Source organism: Nerophis lumbriciformis, linkage group LG22 (genome assembly GCF_033978685.3).
Source record: "Nerophis lumbriciformis linkage group LG22, RoL_Nlum_v2.1, whole genome shotgun sequence".
NCBI classification, from domain to species: Eukaryota; Metazoa; Chordata; class Actinopteri; order Syngnathiformes; family Syngnathidae; genus Nerophis; species Nerophis lumbriciformis.
The window spans coordinates 22,184,959-22,204,958 of NC_084569.2; the positions used below are offsets into that span (position 1 = coordinate 22,184,959).

Here is a 20,000-nt window from a genome sequence, read left to right on the forward strand (position 1 = left end):
CCCATACCATCACAGATGCTGGCTTTTCAACTTTGTGCATATAACAATCCGGATGGTTCTTTTCCTCTTTGGTCCGGAGGACACGACGTCCACAGTTTCCAAAAACAATTTGAAATGTGGACTCGTCAGACCACAGAACACTTTTCCACTTTGTATCAGTCCATCTTAGATGAGCTCAGGCCCAGCGAAGCCGACGGCGTTTCTGGGTGTTGTTGATAAACGGTTTTCGCCTTGCATAGGAGAGTTTTAACTTGCACTTACAGATGTAGCAACCAACTGTAGTTACTGACAGTGGGTTTCTGAAGTGTTCCTGAGCCCATGTGGTGATATTCTTTACACAATGATGTCGCTTGTTGATGCAGTACAGCCTGAGGAATCGAAGGTCACAGGCTTAGCTGCTTACGTGCAGTGATTTCACCAGATTCTCTGAACCCTTTGATGATATTACGGACCGTAGATCCTTGCAATAGCTGGTTGAGAAAGGTTTTTCTTAAACTGTTCAACAATTTGCTCACGCATTTGTTGACAAAGTGGTGACCCTCGCCCCATCGTTGTTTGTGAATGACTGAGTATTTCATGGAATCTACTTTTATACCCAATCATGGCACCCACCTGTTCCCAATTTGCCTGTTCACCTGTGGGATGTTCCAAATAAGTGTTTGATGAGCATTCCTCAACTTTATCAGTATTTATTGCCACCTTTCCCAACTTCTTTGTCACGTGTTGCTGGCATCAAATTCTAAAGTTAATGATTATTTGCAAAAAAAAATAAAAATAACAGTTTGAACATCAAATATGTTGTCTTCGTAGCATATTCAACTGAATATGGGTTGAAAATGATTTGCAAATCATTGTATTTCGTTTATATTTACATCTAACACAATTTCCCAACTCATATGTAAACAGGGTTTGTAGATTGTGGTTACTATTCTTTACAGTAGGTGGAGGCATGCATAATATGGCCACTTTTTAACACACTTGGTCTGCCAGAGAGTAAAAAGATATAGCAGGAAGGATTAGTGTTGCCAACTTTGCTACTTTGTCATCAAGGATTCAGACTCTTCTAGACGCTCTTATTCTAAAAAAGCGACTTGCAACAAATCTAGCTACTTTTTCTGGTTTTGTTGGATATTCTTATGAGAACACGTATCGCTATTCTCAATAAACCTCAAAAGAAGTGACAGAGAGAATATTTATTTATATTTCTAAACATATTTGTTTTATTGCCCACCAAAAATTAACATGGCCAATTATGCAAATCAGACAAGCTACCTCTGGATATTCCCTAACAATAATAATATTTACATACATGTAAAACTAGATTTCTCACCTCCATGAAGTCTTTTCTTTGTATAGAAGAGTGCAGAGCAGCAGGTATGGACTGTCCACATATTTGATCCCAATTCTGCAGAAGAAGAAATTTCACAGTTAGAAAAAAGATTGAAGTGCACACACGCTAAAAAAAAAAAAAGTAATATCTTTTACGTCATAGCAATGTTGTCCAATCTCGTCATACATTTACAGTAGGGGTGGGCGATATGACTTAAAATGTATATTGTGATATATAATGCAGCCTCCTGTGACAACAAAATGGGGTACAAAGCGTCCTTATTTGGCTGTTTCCAATTGTAATATTTTCTCAAAACTATTATAAATCTTGTTAATAGCTGGTTACTTTCTGTTTTAACGTGGTTCTATCTACACTTAAGTAAAAAATGTAATAAGCACTCATTCCTATGTTCTTTGATACTTTACATTAGTTTTAGGTGATACTACAAATGTGGGTATTGATAGAATACCAAGTAGTTACAGGGGCAGTATTGGTCATACCAATGCTGATACTGGTCCTTACAATTGTCAGACAAAAAGTCCGGGTGGCGATGTAACAATATTAATTAAATATATAAAACATATTTTCCTTCTTCCTTTTTTTTGGAGCAAAAGTAAAATCAATAGTACAAAAATAATTGAGGTGACACTGAGGTGTACAGTACACCCACAAATAACAAAAACGTTTTGTAGTGTGTAATATTTAAAAAAAGATTGGATCCAGTGAAATTTCACAGAGAACAAGGATAGGTATGAAAAACACTAAGCTTATGACAGATTTATGTTTTTGAAGTAGAGTGTTAATTTGTGTTTTGGCAACATCTGGTGGTCACAATAATTCATTAGGTTAAGGGGATGACGCTGCAAGTTGAATGATGCGGACACGTTTGTTACTGGATACTTTTTAATACTCTTCTGCCTTGAAGACTCTGTATCTGCCAGTAAATATGGAACTATAAATATTTGTTACTTGTTTTTAAAAAAAAATCATGATCATAAATGAATACAAGTTCATTTATTTTTTATTTACTTTCCATAAATATATAAACGTATTCATCATAATCTCTTCATGTCATATTAGGCTCCAGTGTTGCTTGTTTTTATGTTAGAGCTTTTATCCAATCAGTGAGTATCCAACCACAAGTTGTTATCTGCGAAAGCAGGAAGTGGCACCGGAGCCAGCAAAGAAATCATTGGTACTTTTTTTTAACCCACAAAGAAGCAGAGCAAAATGTTGACTAGGTGGCAGATACATATTTGCAAGGCCATTTTCAAGAAGAATATTTAAAGAGAAAGTAAATCTTGTGGCACGAGGTCCGTGGAACCCTGGAAGCTGGCTAAGCTGTCTAGTGAAAAAGTTTGCCCGATGTGCCGAAAATTAGCCCGTTTTGTACACTATTGAGGTGATTCAATGGTCAGTAGTGCGCAAGTGTGTTTCTGTATAGTATTTCTCCGTTTTTTAAGTCGGACTAAGTAGGACGTTAATGAAGGCCTCTTTGGGAAGCGCACGGCCCGCCCGCCACTGGTATTAACAAATGTTGTTTTAGATTGCAATATTGTTCAATTAAGGACACTTGCACTACAGTAGCCTCTAGTTGCCTATAGCTTTAATGTTTACCCTTTGTAAATCATTTCTATAAAATACAAGAAAAGACCAACTATGTGTGCTTATTGGAGGACGTTTAGATGTTACTGGCTGTCCAGCTTTGCACAAGTAAACGATATCAGACCAATAGCTGATTTCAATATCGATCGGGACACCCCTAATATCGTCTGTATCGCATACCCTACTTTATAGAGTAGTAGGACCTGCTTTAGCTCGCTACCTTCTTGTCTGTGAGTTTCTTGCCAGGGTTGGTCTCCTCTGGATGGTAGAACCAGTTGACCCTGACCACCATGTTGCTGCCCCAGGACTCCCACATGCTCTGGATGCGTCCAATGAAGGGCAGGTTGGGCCTTCCAGCGGACAGGAAGACAGCGCAGTCGCCGATTCGGATCATCTCCCGGCCGCGCACGATGGCCTTGTAGAAGAGCTTCTTGGCCTTGCCCTTCATTCCCCGTCTCTGAGGAAGAGATGATCAGAGTGGAATGAGGAAATTAGTATAAATAATAATGTTTCTCAAAAGACACCATGAGCGCTCACCTGAGTGGGTTTCCCAAACCACTTCCAGAGCTGCCTGGCTGGAAGGAAAGCAGAAATCTTGGGTCTGTTCTCCACACTGGGAAGCCTCTGTCGTTTGGCCAACTCCTTGGTGGTGGGGAGGTGGACCCCCTCCCGGCGCTTGGGCCTGCCCACTTTGCCTTCTCCTCCACTAGGCTTCGGTTTAGGAGGACGCCCCCTTTGCCCCGAGCCCTTCCCGGTGGCTGGTTTGGCCGGCTTAACCGGAGTGGCAGCAGTCGGAGATGGTGAAGGGGAGCGTGAAACGGGAGATGACTCCTCCTCTTCTTCTTCCTCCACCTCCTCCTCTTTGACATCCACCTCCTCCTTCACGTCGTCTTCTTGCACCTCCTCTTTCACCTTGTCCTCCGCTGCAGGCTTAGGAGAAACGGGGACTGGAGGAGGGGTAAGGGTCCGCTCTTCGTCGGAGCTGCAGGAGGAGTCGTCCGTTGACGAGGAGGACGAAGATGAGGACGAGGAGGAGGATGACGAGGAGGAGGATGATCCAGAGCAGGATGAAGAGGAGGAGGAGCAACTGGAGGTGCATTTCTTCTTTTGAGTCAACTTTTCTTTGCCACTTTCCTCCTCGGACTCGGAGCTGCTGCTGCTGCTGCTACTTTGAGACTCCTCCTTCATCGTCCTCTCCTGTCTCATGTCCTTCTCTCTTTTCTCCTCCCTAATTTCCTGTCCTCTACTGCGACTCTCAGCTCTCTCTATAGCCAGCATTTGTGCGCCATAGTTGGACTCTTTCTCCCGCTCCGGATGTCTGGGTTTGGCCTTCAGCATCTTCGGATCGGCACAAGTCACAGGGCTGTGATCGCGATGGACTCCCCGGCCTTCCAGCAACATCAGAGCCTTAGTTTTCTTGGTTTTTGGCGAGGTCACGCCCTCGTGGTCGAGCTTCACGAGGGGCTCTGCAGACACGGGCTTCCGTTTTACCACCATGTCCCTCTGCCTGGAGGTGGACTTGAGCCTGGAGATGGTGGACAGCTGGTCAGAGGACACCTTCCGTTTGTGTCCGGAGGGACTTGAGGACGCTGACGAAGGTCTCGGAGTCAGAGAAGTCCTCGCCACTGGACTGGGGAGGAGGACAGAACCGATGGGTCTGGAGATGCTGTGATGGTCAGACTTGGTTTTGGATGCTAGAGTAGAGGCGGGCCTTGGAGTTGAGGTCCCACTAGGCTTTGGTGTACTAGATGATGGAGCCATACTGGGTCTGGACATAGGTCTGATGTCTCGGTCTCTACGCTGGCCGTTATACGACGTTAGATTGGGCTCGCTGTACAGGTCCACGGTCAGAACCTTTCCATAGGTGGAAGGATAGATAGAAGAAGAGAGCTTAGCTTGAGCTTTAGCAGCAGGAGTTGAGCTGGGCTTTCTGGGTAATGGCGCAGGAAGGGTGGGGCTGCTTGAAGGGGACGTGATGGAGGTCTTGAGTTTTGCTTGGGTCACCACTGCAGGCCGTGATGCAGGCCGAGGCTTCTCCTGAGCAGCCTTCTGGACAGAGGACGTCCTCTCTTGTGATGGTTTGATGGCATCCTGGGCTTTGTCTGGAGGCTGGCTAGAAGATGGGGACTCTATTTTGTCTTTGACATCAGAGTTTAAGGAGGTTTCTGAAGAGAGAAAAAAATCAAAGTTTAACACTAATGGCACCACCTGTACCATGTACTTTATATTTAATGCAGAGTAGCAATTTAATTGTCCAAATAAAATTGTCTCACAATCCTTATCAGGGATGATGATTTCACTAAACAACACTACTAACAACAATAAATACATGTATTCATTTAAAAATATATATTTTATATCAATTTAGTTCTAACTGAAGTGTGTATTTCCATATAAAACAAGTTTTAAATAGTTATACAGTCGTTTGTCACCACATTGCGCTTCAAATATGACAGCCCACCACATTGCACTTTTTTTTTAATTTGAGTTTTTACATTTACATTTTAATATATATTTAAGCATATTCTACAATGATCCTAAATAAAGCACTTTCAAGCATAAAAATGGCTAAATAAAAAGGCAAAAAAAGGAAAAAAGATTCACATCTGAATCGCGATTGTTATTAATCCCGATTCTAAATAATTTTCAAAAATAAATATTCAAAAAAAATAATACATTTTTAAAATACGTTTTTAGGCCATTTCTTCCATGCAACCACAAGGAGCTTTTCTAACCTGTAATCTGTCTTAAAAAAAATATATATATATACAGGTAAAAGCCAGTAAATTTGAATATTTTGAAAAACTTGATTTATTTCAGTAATTGCATTCAAAAGGTGTAACTTGTACATTATATTTATTCATTGCACACAGCATTCAAATGTTTATTTCATTTAATTTTGATGATTTGAAGTGGCAACAAATGAAAATCCAAAATTCCGTGTGTCACAAAATTAGAATATTACTTAAGGCTAATACAAAAAAGGGATTTTTAGAAATGTTGGCCAACTGAAAAGTATGAAAATGAAAAATATGAGCATGTACAATACTCAATACTTGGTTGGAGCTCCTTTTGCCTCAATTACTGCGTTAATGCGGCGTGGCATGGAGTCGATGAGTTTCTGGCACTGCTCAGGTGTTATGAGAGCCCAGGTTGCTCTGATAGTGGCCTTCAACTCTTCTGCGTTTTTGGGTCTGGCATTCTGCATCTTCCTTTTCACAATACCCCACAGATTTTCTATGGGGCTAAGGTCAGGGGAGTTGGCGGGCCAATTTAGAACAGAAATACCATGGTCCGTAAACCAGGCACGGGTAGATTTTGCGCTGTGTGCAGGCGCCAAGTCCTGTTGGAACTTGAAATCTCCATCTCCATAGAGCAGGTCAGCAGCAGGAAGCATGAAGTGCTCTAAAACTTGCTGGTAGACGGCTGCGTTGACCCTGGATCTCAGGAAACAGAGTGGACCGACACCAGCAGATGACATGACACCCCAAACCATCACCCAACCATGCAAATTTTGCATTTCCTTTGGAAATCGAGGTCCCAGAGTCTGGAGGAAGACAGGAGAGGCACAGGATCCACGTTGCCTGAAGTCTAGTGTAAAGTTTCCACCATCAGTGATGGTTTGGGGTGCCATGTCATCTGCTGGTGTCGGTCCACTCTGTTTCCTGAGATCCAGGGTCAACGCAGCCGTCTACCAGCAAGTTTTAGAGCACTTCATGCTTCCTGCTGCTGACCTGCTCTATGGAGATGGAGATTTCAAGTTCCAACAGGACTTGGCGCCTGCACACAGCGCAAAATCTACCCGTGCCTGGTTTACGGACCATGGTATTTCTGTTCTAAATTGGCCCGCCAACTCCCCTGACCTTAGCCCCATAGAAAATCTGTGGGGTATTGTGAAAAGGAAGATGCAGAATGCCAGACCCAAAAACGCAGAAGAGTTGAAGGCCACTATCAGAGCAACCTGGGCTCTCATAACACCTGAGCAGTGCCAGAAACTCATCGACTCCATGCCACGCCGCATTAACGCAGTAATTGAGGCAAAAGGAGCTCCAACCAAGTATTGAGTATTGTACATGCTCATATTTTTCATTTTCATACTTTTCAGTTGGCCAACATTTCTAAAAATCCCTTTTTTGTATTAGCCTTAAGTAATATTCTAATTTTGTGACACACGGAATTTTGGATTTTCATTTGTTGCCACTTCAAATCATCAAAATTAAATGAAATAAACATTTGAATGCATCAGTCTGTGTGCAATGAATAAATATAATGTACAAGTTACACCTTTTGAATGCAATTACTGAAATAAATCAAGTTTTTCAAAATATTCTAATTTACTGGCTTTTACCTGTATATATATATTTATATATATAATTATTATACCAAATAATACAATGCGAGAATCTTTTTAAGTTGAGAATCGTAGCCCCAGGAAATCAAATCGTTCGGTGCCCAAAGATTTAGACCCCTATTAAATAAATCATCGCAACCATGTTCGGAACTAATTAATAGCGATATACAGGGGAGACTGTATCAAACAATGCTAAATAATAAAGAAAAAAAAATCTTTAAAAACAAAATAACAGATTGAATCAGCAGCAGCTGGTTGCTGTCAAGTAGTGTATTAGAAATTGCTTTACAAACAATTCTATGCAATTGACATAATTCTTAATGATTGATAATATCATTATTATTATGCTATTATTGTAAAATATTTTTGTGAGGGGTGCTCAAATTTTTTATTAAATTCTACATCGAAATCTCAATTTTTTTTTTGAAATTTAAAGTTTTTTAGGCTATCTCCATGCTTAATCGCTGTGTGTTACGTCAGCAGCCAAGAGGGGCTTTTGTAACCTGTAACTTGCTTTGAAAAGGTTTTATCATCTTTTTTATACCAGATAACATATAGCGAGATCGGTTTGAATCAAGAATTGTGTTGAATTGAATCATCACCCCAAGAATCGGAATCAATATTTCAGTTGATTCATGTCTCCAATATTTGTAGTCACTTTCTTGGTGTGAGTCTCTTACAAACAGCTTGCCGGCCAAGACTTCTGCCTAGCAACAGTCAGAATTATATCGCATTGCAAATGATTGATCTATTTATAATGAAAAGTATACTGCATATGTGATATAACATAGGAAAGACACAATAATACAAACCATTTTGTCTGATAATTATTCCCAGTAACACTTTAAAACAGGTACACATTATTAAGCATTAATAAAGCATTAGTAAATACTGAATTCATCATTTATAAAGCATGTTTCTGGCATGAATTCTCATTAGTATGCAGTTCAAACTGTGTAACTACATGTATAAATACGCATGTAAAGAGAATAAATATTTACATAACCTTTTTAATAATCTAACAAACCATTGTAAATTATATAATGTAGAAATGCTGACTCAATCATTGATGAAGTGTAAAAATGCATCTATAAAATGTTAACTAGAAAAATAAATTTCGGTAGAAATTGAGATGATGAAAAGCCGAAGCAGAACTGAAATGCTAACTACCAAAATGAATGATTCTGAGGTGCATACCTGTAAAATTAGACAATAAAAAAACGAACATGCTAGCAGTAAACATGTGTCAAGTACCAAAATAAAGTATTCTGGTGTATTCCTGTAAAATTAGATTGAAAAAATCTAGCAAAACGTTAGCGTGTGTCAAGTACGAAAATATGGGACTCTGAGGTGTATACCCACAAAAATAGCTAAAAATGCTAAGGTTAGCATGCTAACTGTAAACATGCATCAACACCAAAATAAAAGCTATCATGAGGTTAGGCTGCATCAAGTACCAACATACAAGACTAAGTGTATACCTGTAAAAATAGTTAATAAAAATAGCATGCTAATGTTAGCATGCTGGCAATTGATTATTGGAATGGTTTGAATTGGTTGAGATATGTGGGAAATTTTAAAAATATTTGTCTCATTGTATTAATGCTGAAAATCAAGAACAATATAACTTTGATCATGAACTGCATATTAAATGAGTATTCATGTCAGATATTATTGACTAATTCAGTATTTACTAATGCTTTAGTTTTTGATTATTATAAAGTGTGACCTTTTTTTCTTTGGAATAAGAAAAAAAGATGGGCATTGGACAGTAACAACATCAAAACAATAGAAGACTACAAATTAACTACTACTTAAATTATGCTGAACTTAAACTATTAATTTGTCTTTTGAATTGCACTGAACTGAAAAAATAATAATTAGAGGCTACATTAAAGAAAGATACTCTATTTGGCATATGTTAAAAAGCACGGTTACACAAAATGTGACGCAAAAAAGACTCAGACGACTATTAATGCAGTGTTTCCTGCTATGTAACCATAATCTGTTGGGTCTCCACTAATGTATTTTCCATTTTAAAAAAACAGCAGCAGAAACCCACACTGGTTTAACACAAGATAGTCTCCAACTTTCATTGTGCAGCTTCAGGACTTTGGCGGTGAAACAAACCAGCAATTCTGAAAAACTGCTTAGTCTTGCATCTTGTCATAATTAGATGCAGAGTAACAACAACCAAAATATGTTTTCAAACAAATACAAATACAAAGGATGACAGTATTGATCAAGCATGATTAGATTTCCTCTGAGACCTTGCATATTTCGTTGATAAAAGATGACATAGGCATGTTCTGCTTTAGCTCCTTTTAGAGCTTTGCTTTATTCTTGTCTGCAAATGATGCTCGCATTGGTCTTAAACGGATAATGAAGGCAGTAAAAGGGAGAAGCATTGCTCATGCGTCATGAGCGCTCAGCCAAATAATGTGAAATCCATCTCTTTTTTTTTACGATGTTATGCATTTTGTGAAAAGCAATGATGGTTTACAGTTCCTGTGGAAATACTGGGAAAAGGGCAGAGTGGCAAATAAAGGGAAAAGTGATGGCAGCAGTTATTACGCCAAGTGACAGATTTATTTGAAGCTATTCATATTTGACCTCCAGTGGGAAATACTGCATTGTGTTAAAGAATTTGCTGTTGTTCCAAAAAGACAGGAAATTTACTTAGGCTAAAGTACAAATAAGTAGCAGCAGGTAATAACGATAACTATTTTGTGTTCATATCCATCAGACAAGGTTATCTCACCTGGTTTGGGTTTGGGTTTGCGACCGGGTTTTCCTCTTGCCTTTGGAGCGCTTTCATCCGTCTTTGGTCCCGCCTCTTTGCCCTCCTTGCTGCATTTGCGCACTCTTCTTCTAGAGCAGCTGGCCACCAGCAGCGCAGGTGAGGGTTCAGCGCCTGCTCAGGGGCACACAGCCAACAAACATGATTCTAGTAGTGAAATCAACAGGACATTATGATCGAGCTTCTGCTTCTAAAAACAACGACAACAACAACTCAAACAATTAGATTTGCTCACGAGTCATTTTATTTGCAAGTCAAATGTAATTACTTTTTCATCCAGTAGATGGCAGATTACCATTATAAAACAGCAACTAAGTCAATACAGCTAGTGAGTGTGCCATACACTCACAGAGGTGTCATTTACCCATCACGAGTAAATACAGTATACAAAAAAATAGGCTTTAATATCTGTTATGTTAAGGCTTTGTCCGCATGTTTGTGTTGTCCTCTAAAATGTATTTGCAGCTCATGTCAAGGCAACAGGTGGCGCTATAACCCCCAACTTTCAGAAGTCTGACAAGTGTTAAAGAAGTGGAATTACTCATTAACATCACACTTTTTCTACAAAACTAAAGAAATTCAAATTGTTTATGATTTAAAATAACAGTTTTTGTGTGGACAAAAGGGTAAGCTGTGTTATGAAAATATATTTATTGCAAAATATATTTTGAAAAAAGAACACAGGGTGTAATACTGCAATCTTCTGTGACAAACGTCAAGCAAAACCCCCAGAAGTACAATTGTGTCTGCAAATATCCTCTTTGTCAATTGTGGACATTTATTTTTTCTTCTTTCTGCTCTTTGTTCGAATGAGGAAGCAAAGAAAATGGAACAGTGCGCGTGTGTGTGCGTGTGTGTGTGTGCGTGTGTGTGTGTGTGTGTGTGTGCGTGTGTACATGCTCACAGTGGATCTTGTAATCTGGAGGCAGAAGTCGGATGTGGGAGAGTGGAATGCGCCCTGTGTCGCCATCATCAAACTCCACTGTGATGAGGTCGTCATTCTCATCGATGTCTGAACTTCCTGTTTGGGGAATTGCAAATTAGCTGTTGAGAAACCTTGATGTGGTTTGTTCAGATACATTGTGAATGATATTGTTTTTACTGATACTGACCCATTTAAAATGACATTCACAACAAGTTTCCGTTCTGTGTTAGACTTAGAAGCATGTCCTGTAATGCTTGGTTAAAACAATAAATGTCAGCTGTCACCTACTCAGTGGCCTAGTGGTTAGAGTGTCCGCCCTGAGATCGGTAGGTTGGGAGTTCAAATCCCGGCCGAGTCATACCAAAGACTATAAAAATGGGACCCATTACCTCCCTGCTTGGCACTCAGCATCAAGGGTTGGAATTGGGGGTTAAATCACCAAAATGATTCCCGGGCGCAGCCACCGCTGCTGCCCACTGCTCCCCTCACCTCCCAGGGGGTGATCAAGGGTGATGGGTCAAATGCAGAGAATAATCTCGCCACACCTAGTGTGTGTGTGACAATCATTGGTACTTTAACTTTAACTTTAACTTTAAACTGGAATTTTAAAACAACGTAAAAAAAAAAAAAGGGGGATAAATGCAAAACCCAAAGCAGACTGAGTGGAGCTAATAAGGTGTGTAGCTCCCTGAAATATAAACAACAATGTGGCTTGAGCACATGCGTCTACTGCAAGTGAGTCCCTGCAAAAGACTCTGGTCATGATACCCAGCCTTAAAGGGGAACTACACTTTTTTGCCTATTGTTTACAATCATTATGAACGACAGATGGATTAAAAAAAAAAAAGCATTTTAAATATTAAATAAATGGAAATAAAAGTCCAAAAACATCAAAAAAGCGCCAATAATACTCCATTTACATTTCGTGACTTGAATATTAACCAGGTATTAGTGATATTGTTATTATGAGCGCTAACGCAGACAAACTAATAATAGTGGTGCTGTAATCACTTCTGTGTGTCCTTATGTCTACATTGAGTGGTCTGCTGCTTCCTCGCTTCCTGTAAGTTTATTCTAGATCATTAATCATGCATCTCACCTGGACAGAAGAAGTCTGAGTAGGTATTCCGACAAGTTGGTACACTTTGACAGCCATTTAGGACCCGAAAATGGCCAGAACGACACGAAAAGACGCTTTGTCCCGAACCACCTCCCCCCACCCAGGTTCTTCGTGAAGATTATTAAACATTCTTTATCTAAATGAGAATGTATGAACATCCCAGCAGTCGGCATTCCTAATGACAGCAGACCTTCTACAGTAAGTGATGTTTTATCATGTTTGTTGGCTCTCATGAAGTCTGCAGTGAGTAATAATCAATGATGAAGAAAAAAAAAAAAGCAACCGTTGTAATGCGCTTTTTAAATTAATGTGACGCGTATGCTTAAAATGGTCAAAATACGTAAATATTCAATGTTATTAGAAAGGTGCCTGTTACTACCTTACATATATACTTACATCATGTATACAAAACCTCAATGGAGGTTTTTAGATTTGCCCGGCTGTCTTAGACTTCACTGTAAGCGGACTTTTGATCTATCCATCCATCCATCCATTTTCTACCGCTTATTCCCTTTGGGGTCGCGGGGGGCGCTGGAGCCTATCTCAGCTACAATCGGGCGGAAGGCGGGGTACACCCTGGACAAGTCGCCACCTCATCGCAGGGCCAACACAGATAGACAGACAACATTCACACTCACATCCACACACTAGGGCCAATTTAGTGTTGCCAATCAACTTATGACTTTTGATCTAATGTATTCAATATTTAGAACGCATTAAAAAAAATCCATCCCTCCTCATGTCTTTCATAATGACAATAACAATAGGCGAAATTCCCCAAAAAGTGCATCTATCCATTTTCTACCGCTTGTCCCTTTCGGGGTCGCTGGAGCCTATCTCAGCTACATTCGGGCGGTAGGCGGGGTACACCTTGCACAAGTCGCTACCTCATCGCAGGGCCAACACAGATAGACAGACAACATTCACAGTTTCCTTTTAATCACTACATTGCAGATTTTTTTCTTTAATTTTTTTTTTTTTTTTTAATGACCCTAAAAGGAACAAGCGGTAGAAAATGGATGGATGGATGACATATTCTACATGTTTTTGGCCTAAATTAGATGCTAAATTAAGTTTAGTTTAATCATGATTAAACAGTATGCATACTGTTTAATCCTGCATACTGGATTAAACAGTATGCAGGCATGTGAGCACTCTTTGAGAAAAAAAGAGGAAAACTGAAAAAAAAGAGGACCATTTCTATCAGCACAAAGTGCTGCCACGCAAACCCCGAAAGAAAATTTTGAAAATCAAGACTACATTTCCTGTAATTGGGTACATTTCTTCACTACATTTTACCTGTAGATGTAATATCCTCTACCAACCTCTTTTGGCTGTCTTTTTGACACCTACATGTCTCATGTAATGTACCACAGAGTTTTTTGTTTTTGTTAGTAGCTAAATTTACTAACATTATTATCATTGAAAATGTAATGTAAAATTCTATAACATGCATGCGAAGAACTCAAAGTGACCTCTGTTTACGACCCATCACGTCAAAAATATACCTTCTCGCTGGCTACTAATAAATACTCTAGAACTACAACTGGTTTGGAACTTACAGTGTTCGGATTGTAATCATCCAAATATGTTTAGCAGCAAAGTAGAAAGCCGACGACATTGTGGCTCGGAGCGCGAAAGCAGGCGACAGCAAGTAAGCTAGCTCGATTATGCTAAGTAGCAAGCTTGTTTCGGCGCCCCTGATTGTCTCCTTGTCATGCAACTCAGAGCGGTGTTTAGGCAAAAAGAACAGCGACTGAGGCTGAGGCTTCAACAAATTTTGTTAAGATCCAATTTTTTATATTTAAAAAATAAAAACTCAAAAGTGATATTTTCATGCTAAAATGTATGTTTTAAAAAGCAGACTTCCGCGTTTATGTGGACATTTCATATGCCTTTTACTTGTTACAGTGCAGTATATGTCTTAATTTCTATTATCTAGTATGTTGTGGTGATCAACAAATATTCACCAAGCGGGACCTCCGTTTTCGGGTTAAGGGTGAACACTGCTAACAACAACACAACGGCTAATCCTGGCACTATTGTATCTTCACTGCGACAATCTCAAACTGAACAACTTTTTGGTGCACTTCATCTTCCAACTCCTGCCTCATCAATAACACTTCTCCACATTGGTTAGACTTTGACACGAGCCATGTCAAAAGACAAGAGCTGGACATAGCATTGGAATTTTAATGCTAACAAGACTGCTATCAACTATCAGCTATCAACAGCTGTCAGGCCAAGGTGGAGATGAACTCTCCTCTAATGCACTTTATCTTCGACACCAATAACAGCGATGTGGAATGACAATGCACATATAGTGCTAACAACAAATCTGCGACTGTCAAGTTGACCAAGTTTCTGCAGAACAACACACGCCCGTGGTTTCAGCATATGGAATCCCAGTTCTAACTTCGAGGAATTACCCAGGATGTGACAACGTATTTCCACGTCGTGGATGTGTTGTAGTGGCCGGGTGACGGCCATAGCAATGACGCTTGGTGGATCCTCCAGGCTACCAGTGAGTACTGTAATCTACAATAGAACGCCAATATATTGGGTGAAACGAGTGTTAAGGTGACCATATGGGTTTTATTTCATGATTAGAGGACTCTATTATGTTAAAAAAGGTATTGAGAATGAGAATGTTAACAGTTTTTTTATGTTCCAAATATGAAAATATTTGATTTATTAATAATATTCCTACTTCGCCAAAGATTTGTTCATGTTTGATCCCAATTAACTGCGATAAACAAGGGATGACTATTATTCATCGCATGTCTGAGAACAACACTCTGCTGAATGAAGGGACCTAATTGAGACTTTTTACATTTGTGCTGCCAGCTACAATTAAATTGTAAACTGACTATGACTCATGACATCTAAGCTCTGTTTCTGTGTGTGCGTGTGTTTGTGTGTGTGTTCTCTTGTACCGTTGACAACCGTGCCAGGATAAAGGCAGCGGTACTGCTGACTCCAGTAGGCAGCGATGCGGGTGCCCTCGGGGAGATAGCGCACCGATGGAGGCTTCACGTCGATGATCTGAACATACAGAAGAATAAATGGACACTTGAATGTCAGCACAACATGAGCACGGCCAGCATACGCTAAGTATTTTGTAAGATGGGCGTGGCCAGACCATAAAACATCATCTGATATCTGTTTAGTTATTTTATCAAGACTGCAGAGAAGAAGGCAGTGAGATCTCAGGGGAGGCTTTGTGCATGTGACCGCCACATGACGTATGACCTACTTTGTTTCATGCATGTTTCATGTTTCACTTTCAGCTCAGAGCGGCTCCTTTCTCAAGTGTCACCAGAAATAGGAGAGAGAGCGATGCGGTGCATTTAACCCCCGCCATTCATACGTGAGTGACACGCAGTTTACTCACAGCCTCCTGCAGCAGTTGCTCCAAGCAGTAGATGTGCGGCCGGTTTCCTCTCTCGCCTTCCACCACCACGCTGTATCTGCAGCAAGGAATTATGGGAGGGTCAGCGCGCAGCAAGCAAAATGTGAGAGCCAAATCCACATTTCATTCGGTGATTTCTTTCCCAGACGCAATCTTGCATCATTTGTTTGAGTCTGACTCGTTAACTAACTTCTCTTCAACAAAACTGCTGCAAAAAATTTTTTTTTTTTCTAAATTTACCTTACATTTATTTTACTAGAGGCCTCACTGAAATACCAGAAAAAACACATTCAACAAATTGTAAATCTCTCAAACGAACCACATGCATCACTTATTACACACATATGAAGATCTGATTTGAGATGGTTTTAAAAAATAATTGCATGCACTCACAAGAATAATAATCCTGCTTTAAAGGGACTTTGATAGTCAGGTTTGTTCCTAATTCAGCAGTATTGGATTTGAATGGCCTAATGGGAGTTTTAATGGTTTGTCAAATATTGTTATTGACTTGCTTCCAGTTATTTAGGTGGCTATTAAATGTGTAAATGCATGTAAATTAAGTGTGTTTTGTGCAGACAAACAAGAGGAAACAACTAGACTTGTTCTGTAGGAGCACAACAAACAAAAATCACCAACAAGCCCTCTTAATGCTCACACAACATATCTTTGACAAACTCCCAAGAAAAATATCATCCAATAACTAGATCAGGGGTGTCCAAACTTTTCGCCACAGGCTGCGTAAACGATGCGGGTTCCATTTTGTTTTTGTTAAAAAAATAAAACAATTTTTTTTGAAAACGTGTCTGTTTTCAAAGACAAAACTTAGTGTTAGATTTGTGTTATAGTTGACAAAGTGCACTGTTGTTACTTAATTCAGGGGTGTCCCAAGTGCAGCCAGGGGGTCATTTGCCAACAGCAGCTCAGGTTTTTTTGGCCCGCAACTTATTGTTGGAAAAAAACAACAGTGAAGATGTAAGATAAAAAGAGCAAAAATACGTAATGTAGTGAGAAAAAGCTGACATTATTGACACTAAGCTAATACAGTGGTTCTTAACCTTGTTGGAGGTACCGAACCCCACCACTTTCATATTCACCGAACCCTTTTTTGTGAAAAATAAAATGTCTTTTTTTTTTCAAATTTAAGACGAAGTTATCTGTTTTTTTTACTGGTGCACAAAATGAACCGTTCATTAACATCACCGTGTTCAAAGAACAAAACCAACACAGTGCATGAACTCGCAACAAATTACACACCCGCAAATCAGATGGAAAATTAGAGGGAACATTGTTTGGGGGTATCCCTAATACACTGATCGGGAAAAGTTTGTATATACACGATGAGCCGGGTGTGTCTTGACCTCCGCGGCGGAGGCTCCGCCGAACCCCTGAGCCCAACTCACCGAACCCCTAGGGTTCGCTCGAACCCAGGTTAAGAACCACTGAGCTAATATTATACACTTACTTGTCACTTATAACACAAAGCTAGAATTAAGTTTTGATATATAATGTCTGTTTGTAGCATTTTTAAAAAAAAATATCCCCCGCATACTTACACTTTTCAAATTTTCCGCTTTTTTCTAATTACATTATGTGTTTTCGCTCATTTTTTAATTTTTAGGGAGATAACGATTTGGACACCCCTGAACTAGATGAAGCAATTTCTGTAGAAATTTCACGCGAATGCTCAAATGCTAAAGCTGAACTGAAATGCTGGTGAGATGTTGAATAAAAGTTGAAATAAGTAGAATCAATGTGGAAATGGTTTAAACGTTGAAGAGTTTAAATTGAACCAACACCCTGGTGAAATATGGAATGAATGTACTGAAATACTGAAAAGCGGAAGTTGTACTGAAACATAGTATGAATCTTGGAATGTTAAATGTAAGTTAAAATAGTTAAAACTAAAAACAATAAATAAATTAATTAAAAGGTAGCATGCTGAAGTGGTTTAAATTGGTTGAGAAATGTGGGAATACTTTCCTGGGAACGCATAATTCCGGGAAAAGTGGGAATTTTTGTAAGGTGATAAATAATATTAATGTCCTGAATGAGCTGCATGGGTTGGTGTTGGAATTGTTTGGATCGAGCATTAAATGTGGAAGTAGTAACACTTTTTAATTGTGAATCAGGGTTACGGAAAACAATACAAAACTAAAATTTGGGGAGAAATTGTTTGAATGTCCAGGATGAGTGGAATGGTTGATGGTGGAATGGTTTAAATTGGTTGAGAAATGTGGGAATTGTGGAACTTGGAAAATTGTCCATTCAACTGTGTCCAATAATTTCACACAAATTTGGGAATGTTGGGAAAATTTAATTATTGGAATATGGAAAACAGCCCAATTGCCCTGAATGAGCTGTTCATGTTGGAACTTTTTGAATCAGTTGAAAAAATGTTGCTGTAGTAACACTTTTTAACTGAGAATTGATATTGGATGAGGAGAATGGTTTGAATCTGTTGAGAAATGTGGGGATTGTGGAAGTTTGGAAAATTGTTCATTAATTTTCAATGGGAAACTTTTCCCAGAAAATTGTGGATAGACAGTCTGTGTGTCTTGAATGAGCTGAACATTTTGATGGTGGAATGGCTTAAATGGGTGAAAATTGGTGTAGAAAAACATATGCTTGGAGCATTCACACACTGATACAAAAATATTTTATTTGACTTCTGAGGGGCCCGCTGTCGGTCAAAATGTGGTCATTTAAAAAAATATACTCACATATCAGGTGAGTGCACTGTGTTGACGTGTCCTGCGTATAGAAGTTGGTCGTCCATTGGGATCAGAACCCTGAGTCCATCCACCAGAGAGTCCTTGTCCAACACACACTGCACTGGAGCTGCACACATCAAACAACAAATAGGACACATGAAAACACACTTGTGCGTGTTCTCGGACCAGATGTGTAAACACTGACCTGGCGCTGAGGACTTCTCTGACAGGCTGTTACGGCGTTGTGGAAGGAGCTCGTCTTCGCTGAAGCTGCTGTCCTGATTGGGCTCAAAGTCTTCATCTGCCGCCATGCTCTCCATCAGCCGACTCACGGCACCCCTGGACGGCTGTAAAAGGCACGCAAAGTCCTCTTTGTCAGCTTCTAATCCTTATTATTCTTTGAACGCGTTGGTTTGACCAGTGCAAACTACAACTATGTACAACGAAAGTATCATCTTGCGAGTGTATCCGACTGAAACACTAACTTTGCAGACAATTATCAGGCTTTTCGGATGGTTTTCCTTCACACCATTCTGGTAAAGGCCAGTACAGACATTTGAGATTTTTTAACAGTTACAAACCCCACACATAAAGATCAAAATATCAGGTATTGAGCAGCTTTGATCTTTATGCATGTGGTGTGCTACGTTAATTTCAACACAGCACAGCACCCACTTGACGATTCTGTTCCACCACAGAGACAGCCTCTGGTCCTCCAAGTCTGAAATCTTACATTAACAAACATGGTCTAAAGGGGTGGGCGTATGGATATGAATAGTATCAATAACAAGGTGGGTACTGGTATCAAATCGATACTAGCGTGATGGGATTGATACTTTTGTTGTACCTTTGTTTCTTTTATTCAGCAAATGACTCCTTTTTTTGTCAGAGTTTAAGCGACTGTCAGTGCAATCAACGTTATTTTTCACAAATACCTGCACATAATATTAGTCATTTTACATTTTCAAAGTAATATTTGTGTTACTTTTTTTCTCAAACAGTTTGGTGTAGTTTTACTGAGAAGGGATAATTTATATACTATTACATTATTTTGAATTGTATGCAGTTATAAAAATATTTGTATTTGCAGAACATATTTTTCCTGAGATCTCATAATCAACTAACTAGAGGCAAATTCACAAAATTATTCAGGGACCATGACATTTCAAATCAAAAAGTGTCTATATCAGTTTCGGCGATACTAGCCCTGTATTTACCTGGTATCTGATTGATACCAAAATTCACAGTATCACCCACCGCTAGTGAATTAACAAAATCAAAGAAGAAGCTTCATAACCACAAATCACCATAGCAACAACTGCCAAAACAGACAATATAAAAAAAGACATAGTAAAGGAGGGCATGATGGTGATAGTGGGACTCGTTTTGAAAGAAAATCCCTAACTGAAAAAAGAAAACACTGGAAAAATCATGGACTTTATGATTTAGTGAGCGAGTGAGAGGTGAGTACATTCTCAATAAAGTAGCTGTTATGCTTTTTTTAGCTTTCTGATTGGCTATTTTCGGTGCCACATCACAATTCACAGAGCAATGACTCGTAAATATGAAACGGGTTTCACATTTAAGATGGTCAGCTCCGACCTGTTTTGGAGCCAATTATCGAGCAAATTCTCTCTAACACACCTCAGACCACAGGACGACCCTTTTTAAGACAATCTTATAAGAATAAGATCATCGGACGTATTGCTGTCTTTGGTTGGATGTGTGAAAATTGGGACCAAA

At 39.5% G+C, this 20,000-nt stretch overlaps 1 protein-coding gene across 2 annotated transcripts in view; it reads right to left on the minus strand.

Annotated features, from left to right (window-relative positions):
• The window catches only part of tnrc18 (trinucleotide repeat containing 18), a 96,985-nt gene that overhangs the window by 4,953 nt on the left and 72,032 nt on the right, over positions 1–20,000 (minus strand). For both annotated transcript variants that reach the window (XM_061974015.2, XM_061974014.2), the window contains exons 21-29: positions 18,463–18,604; positions 18,267–18,384; positions 15,526–15,601; positions 15,068–15,176; positions 10,991–11,107; positions 10,048–10,200; positions 3,473–5,100; positions 3,156–3,392; positions 1,331–1,405 (exon numbers count right to left, since the gene is read on the minus strand). In XM_061974015.2, coding sequence (XP_061829999.2) covers positions 1,331–1,405; positions 3,156–3,392; positions 3,473–5,100; positions 10,048–10,200; positions 10,991–11,107; positions 15,068–15,176; positions 15,526–15,601; positions 18,267–18,384; positions 18,463–18,604 — 2,655 coding nt within the window. The remainder of the gene's footprint in view (positions 1–1,330; positions 1,406–3,155; positions 3,393–3,472; positions 5,101–10,047; positions 10,201–10,990; positions 11,108–15,067; positions 15,177–15,525; positions 15,602–18,266; positions 18,385–18,462; positions 18,605–20,000) is intronic.